The 18,775-nt window shown below is 41.1% G+C and overlaps 1 protein-coding gene across 1 annotated transcript in view; it reads right to left on the bottom strand.

Annotated features, from left to right (window-relative positions):
- The window catches only part of EEFSEC (eukaryotic elongation factor, selenocysteine-tRNA specific), a 179,055-nt gene extending 168,310 nt beyond the window's left edge, over positions 1-10,745 (bottom strand). The window contains exon 1 of the mRNA XM_048490222.1: positions 10,398-10,745. Coding sequence (XP_048346179.1) covers positions 10,398-10,707 — 310 coding nt within the window. The 5' untranslated portion in view covers positions 10,708-10,745. The remainder of the gene's footprint in view (positions 1-10,397) is intronic.
- Between the last annotated feature and the right edge of the window lie 8,030 nt (positions 10,746-18,775).

The raw sequence follows: 18,775 nt of genomic DNA, 5'->3' as shown, positions 1-18,775 counted from the left end.
GGGCAGGCAGATAGAGGAATTTACAAGGAAAAGCGCGCACACACACACACACCTCCCCCTACACACTTATTCCCTGAACAACACAATTGCTGAACACCATTTTTAACAGAAAAAAAGCAATGGAGAGTCTGAGGCCTGTGTTTGCTGCTGAAGAATTAGTTTGGACCGATTCAGTTAGCTTTTATCTATGTAATTTATATGGAAATTAATCAAATTCTATTTTTTAAATAATTCATTTGGTCCTAAATTTTAAGTCACAAATGTATCCTTGCCTTTCAACAAATTCCACACATCTATCTATTTATTTACATTATAGTCCCTATAATTCAATAAATCAACAGGATTGGATGGGGAATCCAACAAGCAATGCAATAAGATTTGGAGTGCAGAAATTTGGAACCAACCAAAAATCTGAAACAGAGCAGAAGCAAAGCGTAAGTATTAACACAACATGTTACAGCAATAGAGTATGAACTATACACAGCAGAACAGACTACATTCCCTAACTCTTTACCTAAACAAATTTCAGAATTGTTTTGTCACAATAAAGCCCTATTATCTGTGCAGAAACCCCCTCCTGAATAATTCAATTTTGCACAGTTGCAGAAAGTCAAGAGTGGAACCTCCTGATCTCATCAAGTAGGTAATTACTTAAGGTGGGAGCCAAAATGAGGAATGCACTTGTAGATTTTGCAGACATATCTAGGGGAAATTTAGCCCAGTACAAAATCTGAGTTTTCCAAAAAAAAAACCAGACATATGGGTGGCCGTCCTCCGCCACCACGACCAAACATGTATGGACCATGGGGAGAGGGGTGTAGAGGTGATTTTATGGAGGCCCCACGTGACTAAATGGCGGCAACCCAGGGACATTTGACCCCATATGTCCCCCTGGGAGGGACATCCCTGAGATTTTGCCCATTTGCAGGTTGGCACCTGCAGAAGGCTCTGCTCAGATGAGCAAGGTATCATGGTAGAGGACGGGGGGGGGGGGAAGGGTCCATTAGGTACAAGGAACTGAGGCCATGGAGGACTTTGTATAGGATGGCCAACACCTATACTGGTAGGTGGTAACTGATGAACAGCCAATGGGGTGATTGTAGAATGGGAGTAACATGCATACCCCATTTAGTTCCCAATAATAGCTGAACTGTGGCATTCTGCACCAACTGGAGTCTCTGAGTTGATTTTGAAGGGATGTAAAGCACACTGTAGTAGTCAACTACCAAGTCAGTTTCAGAATGCAATTTCATTTCAAGCAAATTCTTTGAAACTTACAAAGTTTATATAGCACATTATTATTATTATTATTATTATTATTATTATTATTATTATTATTATTATTATTATTATTATTATTATTATTATTATTATTATTTCATATATCACTTCATCCCCGGAGGGCTTTGAGCGGTGCGCAATAAATCAATATAAAACATAGTAAATATACAATAAAATCCAATAAAATTACCTAAAATTGATAGCAATTTATGTAGCACTACACAATACATATATTAAATATAATTAATGCATTTGATGTACTTAATGCATTTGATGGCATCCGGCCTATACCCCGGAAGGGGACCAACAAATAGCCAAGATAGACACATTAGCAAATCTTTTTAAAAACAATTAAATTTACGTTTTGAAAGTGAATATTTTCCTATACAATTTCTTGATCTAGCTGCACTACATTCATGATGGTATATAGGACATTCTTTTTGGTCTGCTGAAACCTAGCCTAAGACAAAAGGTCAAAAATACAACCTAAGTATGTGATTAAATGATTAGTGCTTTCCTAACACTATTTATTAGGGCAAAAAGAGGATCTTCAATCAACTATTGCCTTACTTTATTGGAGGAGGAGGAATTATTTCATCCCTTCCAGCACTTGCTAGACCACAATATTGACTGACAAATGCTTAATTTGAAAGAATTATGACACAAACATTTAGGCAAAAAAATGTTAAAACCTTGCTATCACAAATAATCAAAATCACAACAGTTTTAGAACCACAATAATCACCCCACAATACTCTAAATTGTCCAAGATTTTCATTATGGACTTTTGCATCAGCAAAACTTACTTTTACTCTATTCAATTATCCTTCCTCAGACACCCCACCCGGCCCTTGGCAGAGTTCAAAAGTCTTGGCCCCTTCAATGTATCAGGTATGAATTAATACCCTTCCTTAAAAGAACACAGCAGCAAAGTGGAAACAGACACTTGCACTCAGCGGTCTTTGAAAAGAACTGCAGGGACAAGCGGTGACAATGAAGCTCCGGTCAAAAGTAAAAAGGTCAAAGGTTCAGACAAGTGCAAGGAATTACAAAACTACGGCTTGGTCTAGGTTCCTCCCCCAGGTTTAGACAATCTGGGTCAAAAAGCAGCTGTCAAACGAAAACGCTCAAAAGACTTCCTCTGGCCTTTGTACTTCCATAAAGTACAATAGGCAATATATATTTTGAAAATGCTCTCACAGAAGCAATCTGGGCTAACAAAAAGTCAGCAAGATAAAGAGCATCTTAAAAAACAGCTTAACCTAAAATAAACAGCTCAGCAGCGAGCACACGATGTGTGTGGGGGGCAGAAGGGAGGGGAGGCGAAGGTGAAGTAATCATGTTCTTCTGTATTAGTGTGCTGACCCTTTGTAGGGCATGAAATTAACTATCAGCAAGCAAAAAATCTGCTACTTGTTAAACTACTTTGCTACGCAGAGTGGCCTTAAAATAAAATATGGGGATTGAGTTTCTTCCAGAAGATTAACTTGTATAACCTCTCAGTAGGCTTCCCCTATCACTGAACCCTTGGAGAAACCACTCAAGTCCTACATAGAAAGTGCAGACTTTTTAAAGGAATATACAGCATAACTGAATTGCTTGAAAAGCTTTACCTTGACAGCCATCTTGCCTGGTTCACAAATAGACTTTGAACAACTTGGTACTGAAGTACACCAAAATACACCAAAATTTAACAAATGCAATAAGGAAGGAAACTAAATCGGCAGGTTAAATCCAACCTTTTCTATAACCTTAATCTTACCATCCAACCTTTCAGAAGTGTCGGGGGTAGAAGTATCTCTGCGTTCTCAGTTTCTGGCATGTAGGTAAAAAATTCTTTTGATTTACTGCATGATATGCTTTGTTTTCAAGGGCAAAGTCTATAAGAAAAATGCAGCCACCAAGAATGAAAGATTACCTCCATCTTCCATTTCTCTTCTATTTGGTTAGTGTTCAAATATTCTGCATGTATTTAAACCTAAAGTTTTATCCTGAAGAAGATTCTCCAGGTGGCTTTGAAAAGTATCTGCAAGGTCAAATACAGCCTTGCATGATTAGGATCAATCCTCTTATAAGTTCCTTTAGTAGAAACACTTGACAACACCACTGATTTTAAAACACAGATTTTTTTAATCACCAGTTTGAGTAGGAAAAAACAAAAACCCAACTTTGCTTTCAAAGCGTGAGTGTGGAATGCATACATTGTACAAAATAGTTTTAATCCAAGGGCTTTTCTATAGAAATAGAAAAGACAAACAGAAGCTAAACACTGATCATTTTGACTTACAGGTTGCAAGCAAACCATATCACTCATCCTCTCTATATAAACACAATAACAACATTTATTATTTGCTCCAACTTGCCTTGGTAGAGCAAAACTGCTTGAACCAGATGGTTAGACATTGTACACATGCAACTGAAGATCCACCATCACTGACAGTCATAGATCATTCTCACGTCCCCTTCCCACTAGTAGTCTCTTTCAACCCCAGAAAAGTTGTTTCTCACAGTAGCAAGACCTGCATTAATAATAGCCTTTAAAACTGAATTAATGAATTGGATAAAATCATCCTTTCTACCTCTTCCATCAGCAAAGCTGAGCTGATGAACAGGAGAGGACAATTTCATTCCCTACATCCTTCCGCCTCACCACTGCAATTATCCCAATTCATGCAGCTACTATTCCACACAGATTCTACAACCCCAGAAATAAAAGCTCAGAAAGGACTACAGGTGGAAGGTAGCATAGGAAAGATCCACAATCCTCATGTCCATCCCATGCAGTAGGCAACAATATTAACTTTTTTTCCCACTGGTCACTCTGCAGCAAAAAAAATATCAAATATCCTGATCAAATACCAATCCTGAAAAAAAATTCATATTACCCTCTTCCTTTAACAGGATAGCAGGCAAATAAAGAATGTGAGAACTACCAAATTTTTCATACTCAGGATCTATTCAGGTATGGCAAACAATCCACAATTTGCTCACCATGTCAACAAGCATGTACTCCCTCTGTCCCTCCATCACACGTGGATGTGAGATTGAAGACCTCCTGGCTTCTGAAGCCTCTGATATAACATCCTGGTCAATCTCCAACAGTTCAGACTCCACCAGCATGTGTTTAAAGTTAGGATGTTTCACCCAAAACTGCATTGCACTTACTCACACAGAACCTCATTTGCCACATTGTTACCCACTCATGTTGGTGGCTCTTAATGCTCATCACCAATTCGAAATCATCCATGAACAAATTAAAAAGCACCAGAACTAACTTAAAATCTTTGGAAGATTTTACTGCTGGTTTCCCTCTATTATGAGAAATATCCTATTCATTTCTTCCTGTTGTTTAACCAGTTACTAACACAAAAGAGAAGTCATCCTCTTATTTCATGACAGCGAAGTTTGATCAGGAATCTTTATTGACAAAATTTATTAAAGGTTTTGAAAGTCCAAGAATGTAACACCCACTAATTCACCTTGTTACACATTCAAAGAACAACAAAAAGCTCATTTCACCGAAGGGAATAATTTCATTGAAGTCATAAATATTCTTCCTCAGTATGACTCATTCTTACAGAATTATTCTTTGCTGAATAATTCTATGTTTAATTCTATGTTTAGTAACTGCTTCCACCAGTTTTCTGAGGACATTAGACAAACTGACCTTTACTTTTCTGGGTGCCCCCTGAATCCATTTTTTAAAAAATCAGAATGACATTTGTTACCTTCAATCCTTTAGGTTGGACACTAGAAAGCCCAAATCATGCCCTCAACAGTCCTTTGCAATTCCAGAATAGGTAAATGAGTTTACATAACAGTGATGGTCAACAAGTCCAACAACACTCTAGCATCATGTCTGATGCACCACTAAGGATGCACCACTAAGTCCAGGGGTCACCTCCACCCCAGTCAGTTCCATAGCTCACTGTTCTAGAGCAGTGATGGTGAACCTATGGCACGGGTGCCAGAGGTGGCACTCATAGCCCTCTCTGTGGGCACGAGCAAACAGAGTGCCCCCTCCACACATCTAGGCTGGCCTGGGCTGCTGGGCTCGATTATTAGTATTAAACCTACGACCTGGTTTTGGGGAAGTAGTGTAGGTAACCCTGTTAAGTGCTGTTAAACCACCAAGCTTACTCCTGAGTAATACATGCCTCACAGCCAACTGTTTTTTCTAAACGAAAATCTCAGTATTCAGGTTAAATTGCCGTGTTGGCACTTTGCGATAAATAAGTGGGTTTTGGGTTGCAATTTGGGCACTTAGTCTTGAAAAGGTTCGCCATCGCTGTTCTAGAGCATAATAATTAGTCCTGCTTTGCCTCTTCTGTCACAGCCATTTGAACTGTTCCAGTCAATGTGAGGATAATTGTATTGTATCAACTGAAAATTGTATCAACTGAAATCAATGTTTAGGATGTTCTGACACAGTGGACCTGAGATGTAAATCTGCAAAAAATTCATTTTTCACTGTTGATAGCTAACTCGCAGTTTTCAGCCTTAAAGGATAACTGATTAATAAATAAATGGCTTTATGCCCAGAATAAATCTCAAAATAAGTGGAACAGAGTTTATAACAAAAATTATTTGGGATGTTCAGAAGGGTCTTATATTACACCTTCCCAGATAACGAACTGAAAGATTTAACGACGTCATCGTGTGTTGGTCAATGAAACAGCAGATAAGCCTGCTTTACCCCCGTATCCTCTGCATCTCTCAGATTTGGAACTCAGTGAAATCTGCTTTCCCTTTTCCAATAAAGCTCTGAGTATGAAGCTTTGAAACTTAAACCTTTTTCTTTAAGTCAACTTAGCTACAGTAGGAAAGATGAGTATATTTATACAGGACTGATTCCTATGGGGTATGCTAGTGTTCTCTGTATCTAAGCAATAATATTTTGTTTCATCAGATCCAGAATTATCAGATTACTTTCAAATAAAAGTTTGAATTCATACACTGACTGTTTATTGGCTGGAAAATAGAGTTTCACCTCAAACCTAGAACAAACCAACAAAACAAACTTCAATAACTCTCTTAGGCCCCTTCCGCACACGCAAAATAATGCGTTTTCAAACCACTTTCACAACTGTTTGAAAGTGGATTTTGCTATTCCGCACAGCTTCAAAGAGCACTGAAAGCAGTTTGAAAGTGCATTATTCTGCATGTGCGGAATGAGCCTTAGAGACTGAGGGCTGTGCCCTGTGAAAACTGAAGCCCTCTCTGAGCAAGTCACTTATAACATTTTCAGAACAGAAATGAAATGTTTCATCCTTGGACTTCATTTTCCCCCATTGGTGCTGGAAACATTCCATTGACCTTTTAATTCAATGTTTCTGAAAACCCTTTTAGCAAGATGTTTTCTGCAGAAACATTTCCAAGCTGGCTTCCTTTGCAGTGCAGTCATACTTGAAATGTGTTACCCTTTCTGTTGAAAAGCCTGGCCATTTTAAACACTCCTTTGCCATCACCCAACCTTCCCCTTGGTGCCTGGTCCACCATTTTTGTGTTCCTCGCCTCACTCCTTTTCCCCTTGCCTCTTCATTTTGGTCATTTTCTGCAGTTTTTTCGCTGTTTTGCATGGGTCAATGAAGTATTGATTAAACAGATCTACAAAGCATCAAATCAATGGATCAACAAAGCACCATTTAAACCAATAAGCAAAAAACCATTATGATGCCATGAAACATTTGAATGAGGTGAATGAGGAAAAAGATTGTGATAAAGGAGGGGTTGAAAACATTCTGGAAAGTTTCTTCACAACATGGATGGAAAGAACCTGAATGTTTAAAAGGAGAATTCAGTTGCTAAGTGGCATTATGATTTAATGGTTAATGTGTTGTTTTAATTCAATCACAGTTTTAATCTCCATGCAATTGTTGAAAGTAACACCCCTCTAAACAAATGCTGCAGTCAGTCACCCATCTTACAACCTTTTCTGCACTGATTCCTTTCCTGATTTCATTCTCCTCCTCAAGATCACTCTCAAAGTTCAAAGTTTCTTATGTTCTTAAAGTTCTGGTTACATGGTCAGCAGTACTTGTCTAATATTAAGAAACTGAGTTGCAGTAGTCTAATATACAAATCCAGGGATGCACATAAATGAGCAGGTGTTTTGTGTCACGGAAAAGGCACAATTCGCAGACAAGCCTTAGATGCCCAAAAGAACACCTTGTTACTGCCTCCATCTGGACATCCAGCCACAGTGCCAAGTACAGCAACATGCCTGAATGACAAATCTGAATTATCAGGTCAATTTCAATCACATCCACAGGAGGCTGAAATCCTATTCCTAGATCTCCTATATCAGGTAATATTAGTCCACCTCACGTGGATTAAGTTTCATAGGATGGCCACTGGTCCTACCTCCTTATACCATCTCTCTACAAAATAAGAACTGTCAGCACAATAAGTACTTCATATTTTATACAATTAAGACAAGTTAAAATGTAGCACGTTTCAACATTTAATACCTCATTATATTTTTCTGTCAACTGAGTTGTTGAGGAGGCTTTATCTCAGAGGAGTTTCTTATTATATTTTTGTTAGTTCTTAACTTTGTGTAGTAAGAAAATGGGATAGAACTTTATACAGTAGACTGGGACCTCTCACAGTGATCTTGGAATCACTGCAAAGGATGAATATTGGGAGGCAGGGATTTGCAGTTGTAAAAAGATGATAGATAAAGTATCACATGATCAGACCACAGATCACAAATACATGAAATTTTGAATAACGAATGTCAAGTTCTTGGGTAGTCCTGTAAACAACTGCTTACCTGTGCCAAGTAAGAATCGATCATAGGTAACCAGACAATAAAGTCCTTGGGCGATTCCCCACTGGAAATTAAATATAGTTAAATCCAAGTTTAAAAATAAACTGCACCTTTTCACCAGGGTTTCATCCTCCCATTGCAGCATTTATTCAGCAAAGACACATAGGTCTATATCGGGTTCCAGAAATGAAGCAATCCCCACAACAAATTGATCTCCATTTTTTGTCTCTTCTGATTGGCTGACGTGCCATGTTGGGGAGGGTCCTTTTTCCCCCTGCGATCACGTCATGACGTTAGAATGGTAACACGTCCACCCCTGCTCTCTGATTGGTTATTGTTTTATCATTTTTACGTGTTTTCATGTTCTCGCGAGACCTAACGTTTTCTTGTGTTCTCACGTGTTCGTCAGCAGCTACTTTTTAAAAGTTTTCCTTTGTGGCTGGGGACAGGGAACTTATCTCTGCCTAAGCAGCATGCAGCAGCATGCAGCTCGCTCAGAGGGCAACTCCAGTGCAGCTCACATTTGGCAGAGAAGTAGAAAGATGAAAACAAAACCAGGAAATGTTGCACGTGCATCGCTCAACACCCGCCGATCGCTGATGGGTTGTCGGCATTTACGTCACGCTCCATGGCGGGAATTTTAATTGAAGATTAGTCCCCCATTCCTCCCTCGAGACTGGGAAAAACCACGGTAAAAGAAAAAGTTGTACTTTCAAGCAGGTACAGCCAGGACATGGAATAAGGGGGGAACGAGCGCCAGAAATGGTAAGAAACCCTCTTTGTCGCTCAAGTAGTGGGGAGGCACTCCTGAAACCTGTTTTTTTCATGTAAGTACCATGCAATTAATTGCCAGTGGGGAATCGACCTTTATAACCTGGAAGAGAGTTCACTCACTCTACCTTCTTCCAGGAGGTTAACATGCCACAAACACGTATGCTCTGGATTGCAAAAATAAACAAATGAATAACATTCTGTGGGCTAGTAATTTATGCTAACAGTTTTACAAGACTGGCGTTGAAGTCCATTCTTTCTTCATATTCCTCTATAAACCATCATCCTATTCTCAGCTAAGAACACCTTCTTACCAATATTAACTATACCTTTATTTACAAATGCAAGAGCAAAAAGATAGTCATTCTGCTTGGCTGGTAATGGGAACTTTCCAAAGACCTAAGCATCTACCAAAGACAAACACTCTTTGTAAGCAGTGTAAATCTCTACTATTTTTTCCCACCCAAAGCCATTACAACCAGTTTGGATACAAGATTCTGTTTTCTGCTAAACTCTGAGGCTGAGGGCTTGTTCAAAATAAGAAGAAAGCAACATAGCAAGCACAATTCTCTCATTCTCAACAATATATTTTAGATTAAATAATAGTGTCTGGAACCAGAGGTACTGGGTAAAATGGCATGTTTTCCTAAAAGAAACAACATGCAGAACTACAGATTGTTTATGTTAGCAGTCTATCTAAGGACTGGTTTGGGCACATAAAAGCAACTTGCACTCTTCCTAACCCATAAAATAAAGAGGCAAAAGCTTTTACAGCCAAATAGTCTAGGTAACAATAGCCACTTTTACAGGGTAGACGTTATTTCAGAGTAACTCACAAGTACCAAAACAATCAGACAACAATAAACAAATGTAAATTTGTGTCTGCTTGTTTGTATCAGGAATTGTGATCTCAGAAATAATGGGGAGCCAGTGAAATGAAGCTGTCGTAAGGTAACCAGGTTCATATCTCCACTTGCCTTGACACTTATTGGGTGACTTTCCACCTGTCACTATCTGAGCCTAACCTACTTTTGTACTTGGTTGTAAGGCCATAATAAAGGAGGGAACATATACACCACTCTGAACTCTTTGAAAGAAGTACAGGATTGAAATTTACTATCCATATCCATACAAATGGAATAAGCCTGCTGGCCGTTAAAGTGCCACAAATCATAGCTTTCTTTCAACTGATACATGTATACATAAGGAGAATACATTCATTGCCTATACATAAATATGATGCTATTCAGTTTTTCATGAACCATAGAATCTCTGCCCAAAAGCAATACAGGGTTCGTGATAGGTGATCATGAAGCCTTAATGGTACTGATTACAAACGAGAGAAGCCCCTGATAGATACATATGTTATCCTACGGAATCCAACTATACTTGCTCCAGAATTTAGTGTTCTGCTGTAGAAAACCTTGCACAGAGGACACCCAGTTGAAGAGGCGAGGGAAAGGAAGGAATCAGTCTACTATTTCCCCTTCCATCTCAGCAGCGCCGTCACAGGAACCCCCTCCCAATATCTCCATGCCTACCCGCCTGCCTCTGTCTCTCCCCCGCTTCTTACCGCCAATAATGGTGCGGATAAGGGAGGCGTGTCCCGGGCAATCCACCAGGGCCAGCTGGAGCTGCCCGGGCCCGAGCCCCAAGTGCGGAGGCAGCTCGGTGCAGAGGCAGGAGAAGCCCAAGTCCAGGGTGATGCCCCGCGCTCGGCTCTGCGGCGCCCGGTCGAAGGCGGCCGTGGAGCCGATGGTGCTGAGCGCCCGCGCCAGCGCCGTCTTGCCGCTGTCGATGTGGCCTAGGACGCCCACGTTCACATTAAGCCGACGCAAAGCGCCGGGCTCCGCGACTGCGGGAGCAGCACCTGCACCGGCCATGAATGCCTCGAACTCCGCTCCTTTTACATGCAAGCCGGTCCGGCTCCTAACAGCACCCCCGCGGTAACAAGGACTCTGTTAGGGACGTTCCGGGTAACCCGTGCGCCTGCCCTTCGCCTCGAGGGGTTTGTGCGAGAAAACAGACACCCAAGGAGAGGAGTGGGGCAGCCTTTCGGACGGGCTCTAACCAGAACCGGGGGGGGGGGGTGCCGTTCATATATTAATGGATCAACTATTCTTGTATCTTTCTGTCGCAATATTGGGACTGTGCTAGGGTTCAGTGAGAAGTCCTGGGCACCTAGAGCGGCTCACACTCCGAAAAAAATCCAAAATAGTAGCCCACCCGCTTGGGGGTGGGGGGGTGGGAAGGGTTGCCAGATCCAGTTTGGCAGACTTTTGGAGATGGAGACTAGAGACTAGAGAGAACAAAGGTGCCATACTCTCCAAATCCTTCCCCCGCCCCGCCCCGCCCCGGAACTGATTGAGTCTCTGGAGATGAGGTGTAATTTCGGGATCCACAGGTCCCACCTGGAGGCTGGCATTCCTAGTATGGCATTCCCAGCCCATACTTTGGGTCATAGCCAAATGCAAGTGTAACCCCTATGCCCAGAATGGGTTGGCCCAGAATGGGTTGACCCAGTAAGGGGGTGGAGACTCGGAGCAGCAGAGAGGCTGCAAGAGCTCTTTTGCAGAAGAAGCAAGGCTACCAGACTCGGACCTTGATTTCTATAAGCCCTTAACACCTTGTTAAGGTAATTTCAATATTGTTGGGAGCTACTGGGAAGGTAGTTGTTGTTTTGCTGTGTTGTAAATGTTGGAGTTTATTGTTTCAGGGTTTTCTTTTGTGGTTGTAATGGGTGAGAGTTCTCCTGGAGACCTTCATCATGTTGCAACCTGTTCATCAAGCCCTTGGAGTCTTCAGGAGCCAGCCAACTTGCAAGAAGAAATTGGACTTGGCAATATCAGTAGACTGTAAATAGAAGGACTTGAAATGCAACCTGAACAGGACCTTGAATTGTAACGTTAAATGTTGATGTTTAATGTTAATTGTAAAGAGAAGTAAACCATATTGTTGTTTAAAAATTGTTGTTGCAACTCATTCCAAGTACTGCCCCACAGAACTCACAAGCTGAGGTTACACAAGAACAAAAGATGTGTAGATACTTTTATTAAAAGCAACTAAAATGTTACAAAACAGTAAGAGTTGAAGAATTCTACATCAGAATGTTTTTAAAAAACAGCCTCCAATACTTTTTTCCTCCCTTTCCTCCTCCTCTGTTTTCATCATCCAGTCTGGCATAGCATTGTGGAGGATTTTGAAAGCATGCACACCTGTTGTGTTAGTTTAGTTGGTCTAAATGAAAGGTATGACATAGCTTTTTCATCCTCATGTCCATCCCAGCTCCTCATAAACAGTAATCTTAATTTTTTTTTAATGACTCTCTACAATTGATTCAGGAAATTTTATTTTTTAAATTGTAGAGTAGTGAACAAAACGTTAAGATTACTGTTTATGAGCAGTTGGGATGGCCATGAGGATGAGAAAGCCATGCCATACCTTTCATTCAGAACACAATCCTGAAACAAATAATTTTCATGTTGCCTCTCTTCCTAGCAGGTAAATAATGAATATGAGCACTATCATGAGGAGAGGTAGTAAGAAGACTATGAAATACCTATCTATTGGCATTTGACCAGTAGTGTCTACAGTTAGCAACCATTAACCAGTGATGAAGCCAATCTAAAGGAGAATGGAATGGTCTTGTGCCGTCTCAAACTTCAGTATTTTCATATGAAGTTACATTTAATTGCAATTGATCCACATCATACAATAGTTATCAACTTAGAGATATTTCACATGTTATAACAAAGATTAGTCCTTGTACTTCCGACCACATCTGTCCTGTAATATTGTTAAGGTCTTTGCAAGTCTGAAAACAATAGGATAAACATGTCTGGGAACCGCAGCTATGAACAAAAGGATGTCTATACATTCAACATTTTGTTACGTACAAGACCCATTCCACATATTTCAGTAAATTAAAACTATATGTGTAATGTAACAAAAGCAGGACTGGAACCTCGCAAAAGTAAAATAGGAGTAGGCAAACAAAAACTGATAGCTGGCATCTTTTGTTCTGCTATTTTTTGTTGCTCATTTAGAAATAGAATTATCCATATTATATATCTAACATGTCTATTTTAGCAGCTGAAAAACCTCTTGTATACTTTCTTGAGTCTTCCAAATGGGACCTCCAGCAAAGACATGAAGAAAACAAAAGAACTGCTATTACTAAGGTTACAAAAACACAACCTTACACATCATAAAGAAACAAAAGAGGGCACAAAAACATTTTTCTCTTCTTTGTTAATTAGATGTAACACTCATCTCTCCAGTTTCTCCTTCTATGTGTTAAACTGTTCCTCCACAAAATGTTGGTATTAATTGCCAGAATTCTTAAAACGCATGGGAGAGAGGGCAGGAAGTCAGACCTTTGGGATGGGTTAAAAATGTGAAGGTCATTCACACACACACCATTCTCCTCTGGCCAAAAATAATACACCATTTGACAATTTCAGGGTTCAACATGTCCCACTGAAATTTGGAAGCTTATATGAAACTAGGCTATGTCCTGTAACCTCAAACGTTTAGTCTAGGAAAAACAGCTCTAAAGTCTCCAGCTCCCTCCTTGGGTATCACATGACGTCTGTGCCAAAAAGGAGACCTTGAGAACAGCAGAAGAAATGTAGGTGAAATATGTTGAGTAAGTCTACGGAGCACCATTCAAATTTTCTTAATAGTTGTTTTATTTTTCTGGTTAAAAGCCTGAAAGAGAGAACAAGATCCGAAAGGGATTTTGCATTCTCTAAAGAAACAGTGTTGAAAAGGCAGACACATACTTTATTATTGCTTTCTAAAATTATCTTAACTTCCCCCAGATTAAATGGCACAGCCAATTGTTTGGAATGAGCAGGAGGAAGAAGAGTGTTAAGTTGAACAGTAATACTTTTATTAATGCTGCATATGCTATTACTTCAAGCATAAGAGTTTACAAGGGTGGACTGATCATTATGGCCACTGATAGGCTCCTTTCTCCACCAGCCTGTGGAACATCCACATGACTGGGGAAGGTAGCATCCAGCCTGTCTGAAGCCCACCTAGAGGGCGTTCTCAGCCTTCCCAAGTCCTATGGGGGTGAGGGATAGAGGAGCCACCTCAGCAAGCGGACCTCTGAGGCAGAACGGGCAGACTTCCTATCCCTCCCTTGAGGGCAGGGCCATGGCAGGGTGCTGGGGCCAGCCCTGGATTAACCATTAATCAAAATAAGCATGCACTCAAGTTAAGAGTGCCCCATAGAGGGTTTTTTTCCTCCTTATCACTGCTAAGTATTGAAGCAGATTTGTTACATCAGATTAATCTTGAGGACATGATCAAAGGCTTTGCAATTAAAAATGCAGGAGAAAACTTTTTATACTATAAAGTTATAAGTATGCAATAGTAAACATTATTTTGCATGGTTGTTGTGGGTTTTCTAGGCTGTGTGGCCGTGGTCTGGTAGATCTCGTTCCTAACGTTTTGCCTGCATCTGTGGCTAGCATCTTTAGAGGTGTATCACAGAGTGAAGTCTGTCTTCTCTCTGTGATACACCTCTGAAGATGCCAGCCACAGATGTAGGCAAAACGTTAGGAACGAGATCTACCAGACCATGGCCACACAGCCCAGAAAACCCTCAACAACCAGTTGAATCCAGCCATGAAAGCCTTCGACAATACATTATTTTGCATGTTCAATTTGTGTTAAGTTGAAATGCTATGTATCTTCAAGGCAGGAAAGCAATGGAATAATATGTGCTTTTGTTATCTCAGCTTGTGGGTTCTGTGGGGCAGAACTTGGAAGGAGTTTGCAACAACTACATTTTAAACAAAATGGTTTTATTTTTCCTTAACATATAACACTTATCAAATATTAACATTTAACATAACACTTCAAGGTACTGTCTAAGTTTCTTTCCAGTCCTTCTAATTACAGTCTGATAATGCCAAGTCCATTTCTTCCTGCTGGTGGTTGGCTCATGAAGACTCCAGAGGCTTGGTGAACTGGATTCGAGATGATGAAGGTCCCCAAAAGAACTCTCACCAATTACACACACAAAAAGCCCTGAAACAGTAAATTCTAACATTTACAATATAGCAAAAATAAACAACTCCCTTCCCACTAGTTCCCAACAACATTGCAGTTACCTTAAACAAGCTGTTAAGAGCTTATAATAATCAGGCAAGGTCCCAGTCTGGTAGCCTGGCCTCCTCCAACTTCATGAGTTTTGCTGCTTTCAGTCTCCACACCTTTCTGGGTCATCCCATTCTCAACATAGGGGTTACACTTTGTTTTATCCAAATAATGATATCTTCTTTCTATATATATAAAAATCTAACAGTGTGTTTGTCCCTGATGATGTCCCTCAGAAGCTGCTGGATGGATCGCCCCCAAATTTTCACAGGACGTCCCTCCCTGTTGCTGGCAGGTACTCAGACCTTCAAACTGCCAAAAGTCCATACCTGAGCCAGGTAAAACGTCTTTTTCCTGGCGCACCAGGCCATGAAGCAGGCTGTGTTTAACTGTCACCCTACTTAGGAGATGTCTGCGGTGGGCAGCCCTGTCTGTCTGTGGCCTGGGGGCTTAGAATGTTCATGCAGATGGGCAGAGATGAGCAGTGAAAACAGTAAATAGGTAATACTGTTAGGTAATACGAGTGGAAGTGAAACACATACACACTTTGCCGTGTGAGACGTCAGGTGGGGCTCCCCCCCTCACACGCAGGTAACTTTCACTCTCTGTGCCTCAACCACTGCTACCACACAACACACATCCAGCTCATCCTCACACACCTCACTCTGCCCTCCCTCACATCCAACCACCACTTACCCACTTCCTCACCCATATTCGCCACAGCTCTCTTTTACTAAAAGTGAGTTGGAGTTTGCCTTTTTCTTCTAAGAAAATCCACGGGGTGAAGGGCCGAGAATCCAACACTACCTTGCTCTCTGCTTCTGCTTTTGCACGTGGCTCTTTAATACTTCAACCCAGGGAGCTGTAGCAGCTTCGTGCCGAGCACCTCACTCCACCCTGCACCTCTGCTTTGCTGTCTGGACTGGGATAGCCTGCTTGCCCCACTTCTGCCTTACCCATGGACATCTGTGTGGGTTGCAGACTGTGATGAGAAGGACAATTGCCACAGCAACGCGTGGCTGGGCCCGCTAGTTTATTCATATGTATATTAATAAATATCATTTGGATAAAACAAATATACATATTACAGTATACTATTGTTTTTATTTTGAATTACATATACATTATGTGGGGGTGGGTACCATAATCTTTTCAGAGTTTAGGGCCTCTAAAGGTCTTAATGCGATCCTGGGTGGGGCTCTTTTCCCCAGGTCATTTTTTCATTCCACTCTACCACTGAATTTCCAGGAATTTGTACTTATCTATACTGTACAGGGAGAGGGTCATATTGTTAAGTGGGGCTAGTTTTTACATTTACGAACAACTTGCTGAAATATTGCTTCCATTCACCCAAATAGCAGCCCATTGTAAGATCTGAAAAAGCCATTTATATTTGCCCTAGACAAAGGGGAAAGACCATTAAAGATTGACAATTGGAAAAAAAGATTCATCTTTCAGTTAGCCATACTAAAGCAGATATCCGGTTGCAGTCCAAAATGGAAGTAAAGCCTAATCCTGATCCTGAGGCGGCTGGGGACGGCACCACTTCCGCATCGCCACACTGCCTCATGCTGCCTTCAAAGCAGCATGAGTAGGCAGCTAAAAGAAGAAAACATCCTGGTTGCCTAGAAGTCTTCCATAGCGCTTAATGGAGTTATGTAAATCCTAAGCCCTCGTCATGGTATTCCTGGTCCTAAAGGCCAAGTGGAAGCACTACCCTGGGAACACCCCAGCCACTCCCTTTCCTGCCCCCACATCCACAGCAGCACCTACTTCCAGATTTTGCCATCACAGAGCTGGGGGGGGGGGGGTCTGTCTGCCAATGCCTTTGCCCTCTCTGTCTGCCAATTGGTCTGTCTGCCAATGCCTTTGCCCTCTCTGTCGATGAAGGTGCCCCTTACACCAGAAGAGGGGGCACATGCGTTGGTGCAGCCCTCCACCACTCCTTATGCCCTTTCAGCCCTCCCCATCTAGTAAAGCCATTAAATTCATTGTGTATAGCTTAGAAGTATAGTTGTATTTACGATTCCACTAAAAATCCATCACTACCAACTTGCATACACAACAGTAAGTGTGTGTGGAGGGGGGGATGTTATAAAAAAAATCAAATCCAACAAATAATAAGTGCAGTCAGCATGGGTCCAAGATTCATGCAACTGTTGCTAGTGACAAAATTAAAAACTTACGGATTCTATGCTGAGGGAGTTTCCCCCTCCTTTCTATTTTGCTCAAATGCTGCTGCTATGGGCATATTCAAACTGACATTTTACAGATCCTCATAACAAAGTGTATGCAGGAGTTCCAATGTGAATTAAAATTAATTCTCCCAAACAGCTAAACCATTAAACTTCGGGAAGCATAAATAATAACTGGAGATGTAAATGTCAACATTTTCCCTCATGTTTGAACGCTAAAAATCCTGAAGTTCATCTGCTCCAAAGTAGAAGATACCTCCAAATGTAGAAAAATATATCTGATTGGGGCATGAGGAAAGCCTTCTTGTGGGCTAAGAATGATAGTGAAAGCTTCTTGAACTGCTAAGATTATATTTGAAATTCTTAAAACCATCTCTATTGGTACCGAATTAGAGTTGCCAAATACAAGTTGGGAAATTCCTTAAGACGTGGGAGGTGAAGCTTGACGAATGGGAGGTTTGGGAAGGGACTGTGGTACCCAATATTTCTTTACCAAACATCAAGCCAGAAGAGAGTTTTAAGTTGCTTTATTTGTAAAGAAAGGAGAGCCTCCCCACACAGGCAGATTCTGCCGAAACAGTATATCCACAGCATGGTTCTGGTGGGTTTTCAGGGCTGTGTGGTCGTGGTCTGGTGGATCTTGTTCCTAACATTTCACCTGCATCTGTGGCTGGCATCTTCAGAGGTGTATCACAGAGGGAAGTATGTTACACACTGTGTCCAGTGTGTTCCTAACCTCCTAACTTCCCTCTGTGATACACCTCTGAAGATGCCGGCCACAGATGCAGGCGAAATGTTAGGAACAATATCCACCAGACCACGGCCACTACACAATAAACTTCCCCTAGGAACCAGATATGCTGAATCCAGCCCGTGGAAAGCTCTTTCGACAACACATGTATCCGATGCATATTTATATTCCCCTTCTCATGAATTTGCCACACCTTCTCTGTTCCCCCATTTCGTTGGCTAAGGGTACTGAGAGTCACAACTTTCTGGTCCGCCTATTTACATGTTACTCCTTAATATGTGCCCCCTCCCATATTCTTCCTGTATGTCCATTATAATACAGTTTGTCATCAGATAAGTTAATATGCATTAGCCTATTAAGCATTATTATTAATAATAATTAATTAATTAATTAATTAATTAATTTAGTATACCGCCCCATCCCCGAAGGGCTCTGGCCGGTGTACAACATAAAATCATATATAAAATCATCAAAATACACTTCTATAAATAGGATAAAAGCAGCAGTTATTTCCCCAGATCGGCATTTCACTTAAACTCAGTCCTCCTGGAAGGGAGGGGGGTCTAGATGATATTAAAGACCCATGGATCCCAGGCATGCTCAGTATGTACAATCTAATACAAGCCTTGCCCTGCAGCCTAGTCATCCCATGGTCTTATCTTGTCCTGCCACAAGCATCTTCCCTTATGACTCCTCTCCTCTTTCCTAGAAGACACATTTCTCATTTTTTGAGGGTAGAGACTGTATGGTATTATATCACTTGAGGTCCTGTGATACAATATCATACAGTCTCTACCCTCAAAAAATCGTAATGTCTTTCTAGGGAGCTAGAGATTGGTTGTAATTCTGGGAAATTGAGAAGCCCCACGTGGTGCCTGCAGTCCCAATTCATGA

The sequence above is a fragment of the Sphaerodactylus townsendi genome, linkage group LG03 (assembly GCF_021028975.2).
Source record: "Sphaerodactylus townsendi isolate TG3544 linkage group LG03, MPM_Stown_v2.3, whole genome shotgun sequence".
NCBI lineage: Eukaryota > Metazoa > Chordata > Lepidosauria > Squamata > Sphaerodactylidae > Sphaerodactylus > Sphaerodactylus townsendi.
The sequence above is the reverse complement of the archived record's forward strand: the minus strand, read 5'-3'. Positions and strand labels throughout refer to the sequence as shown.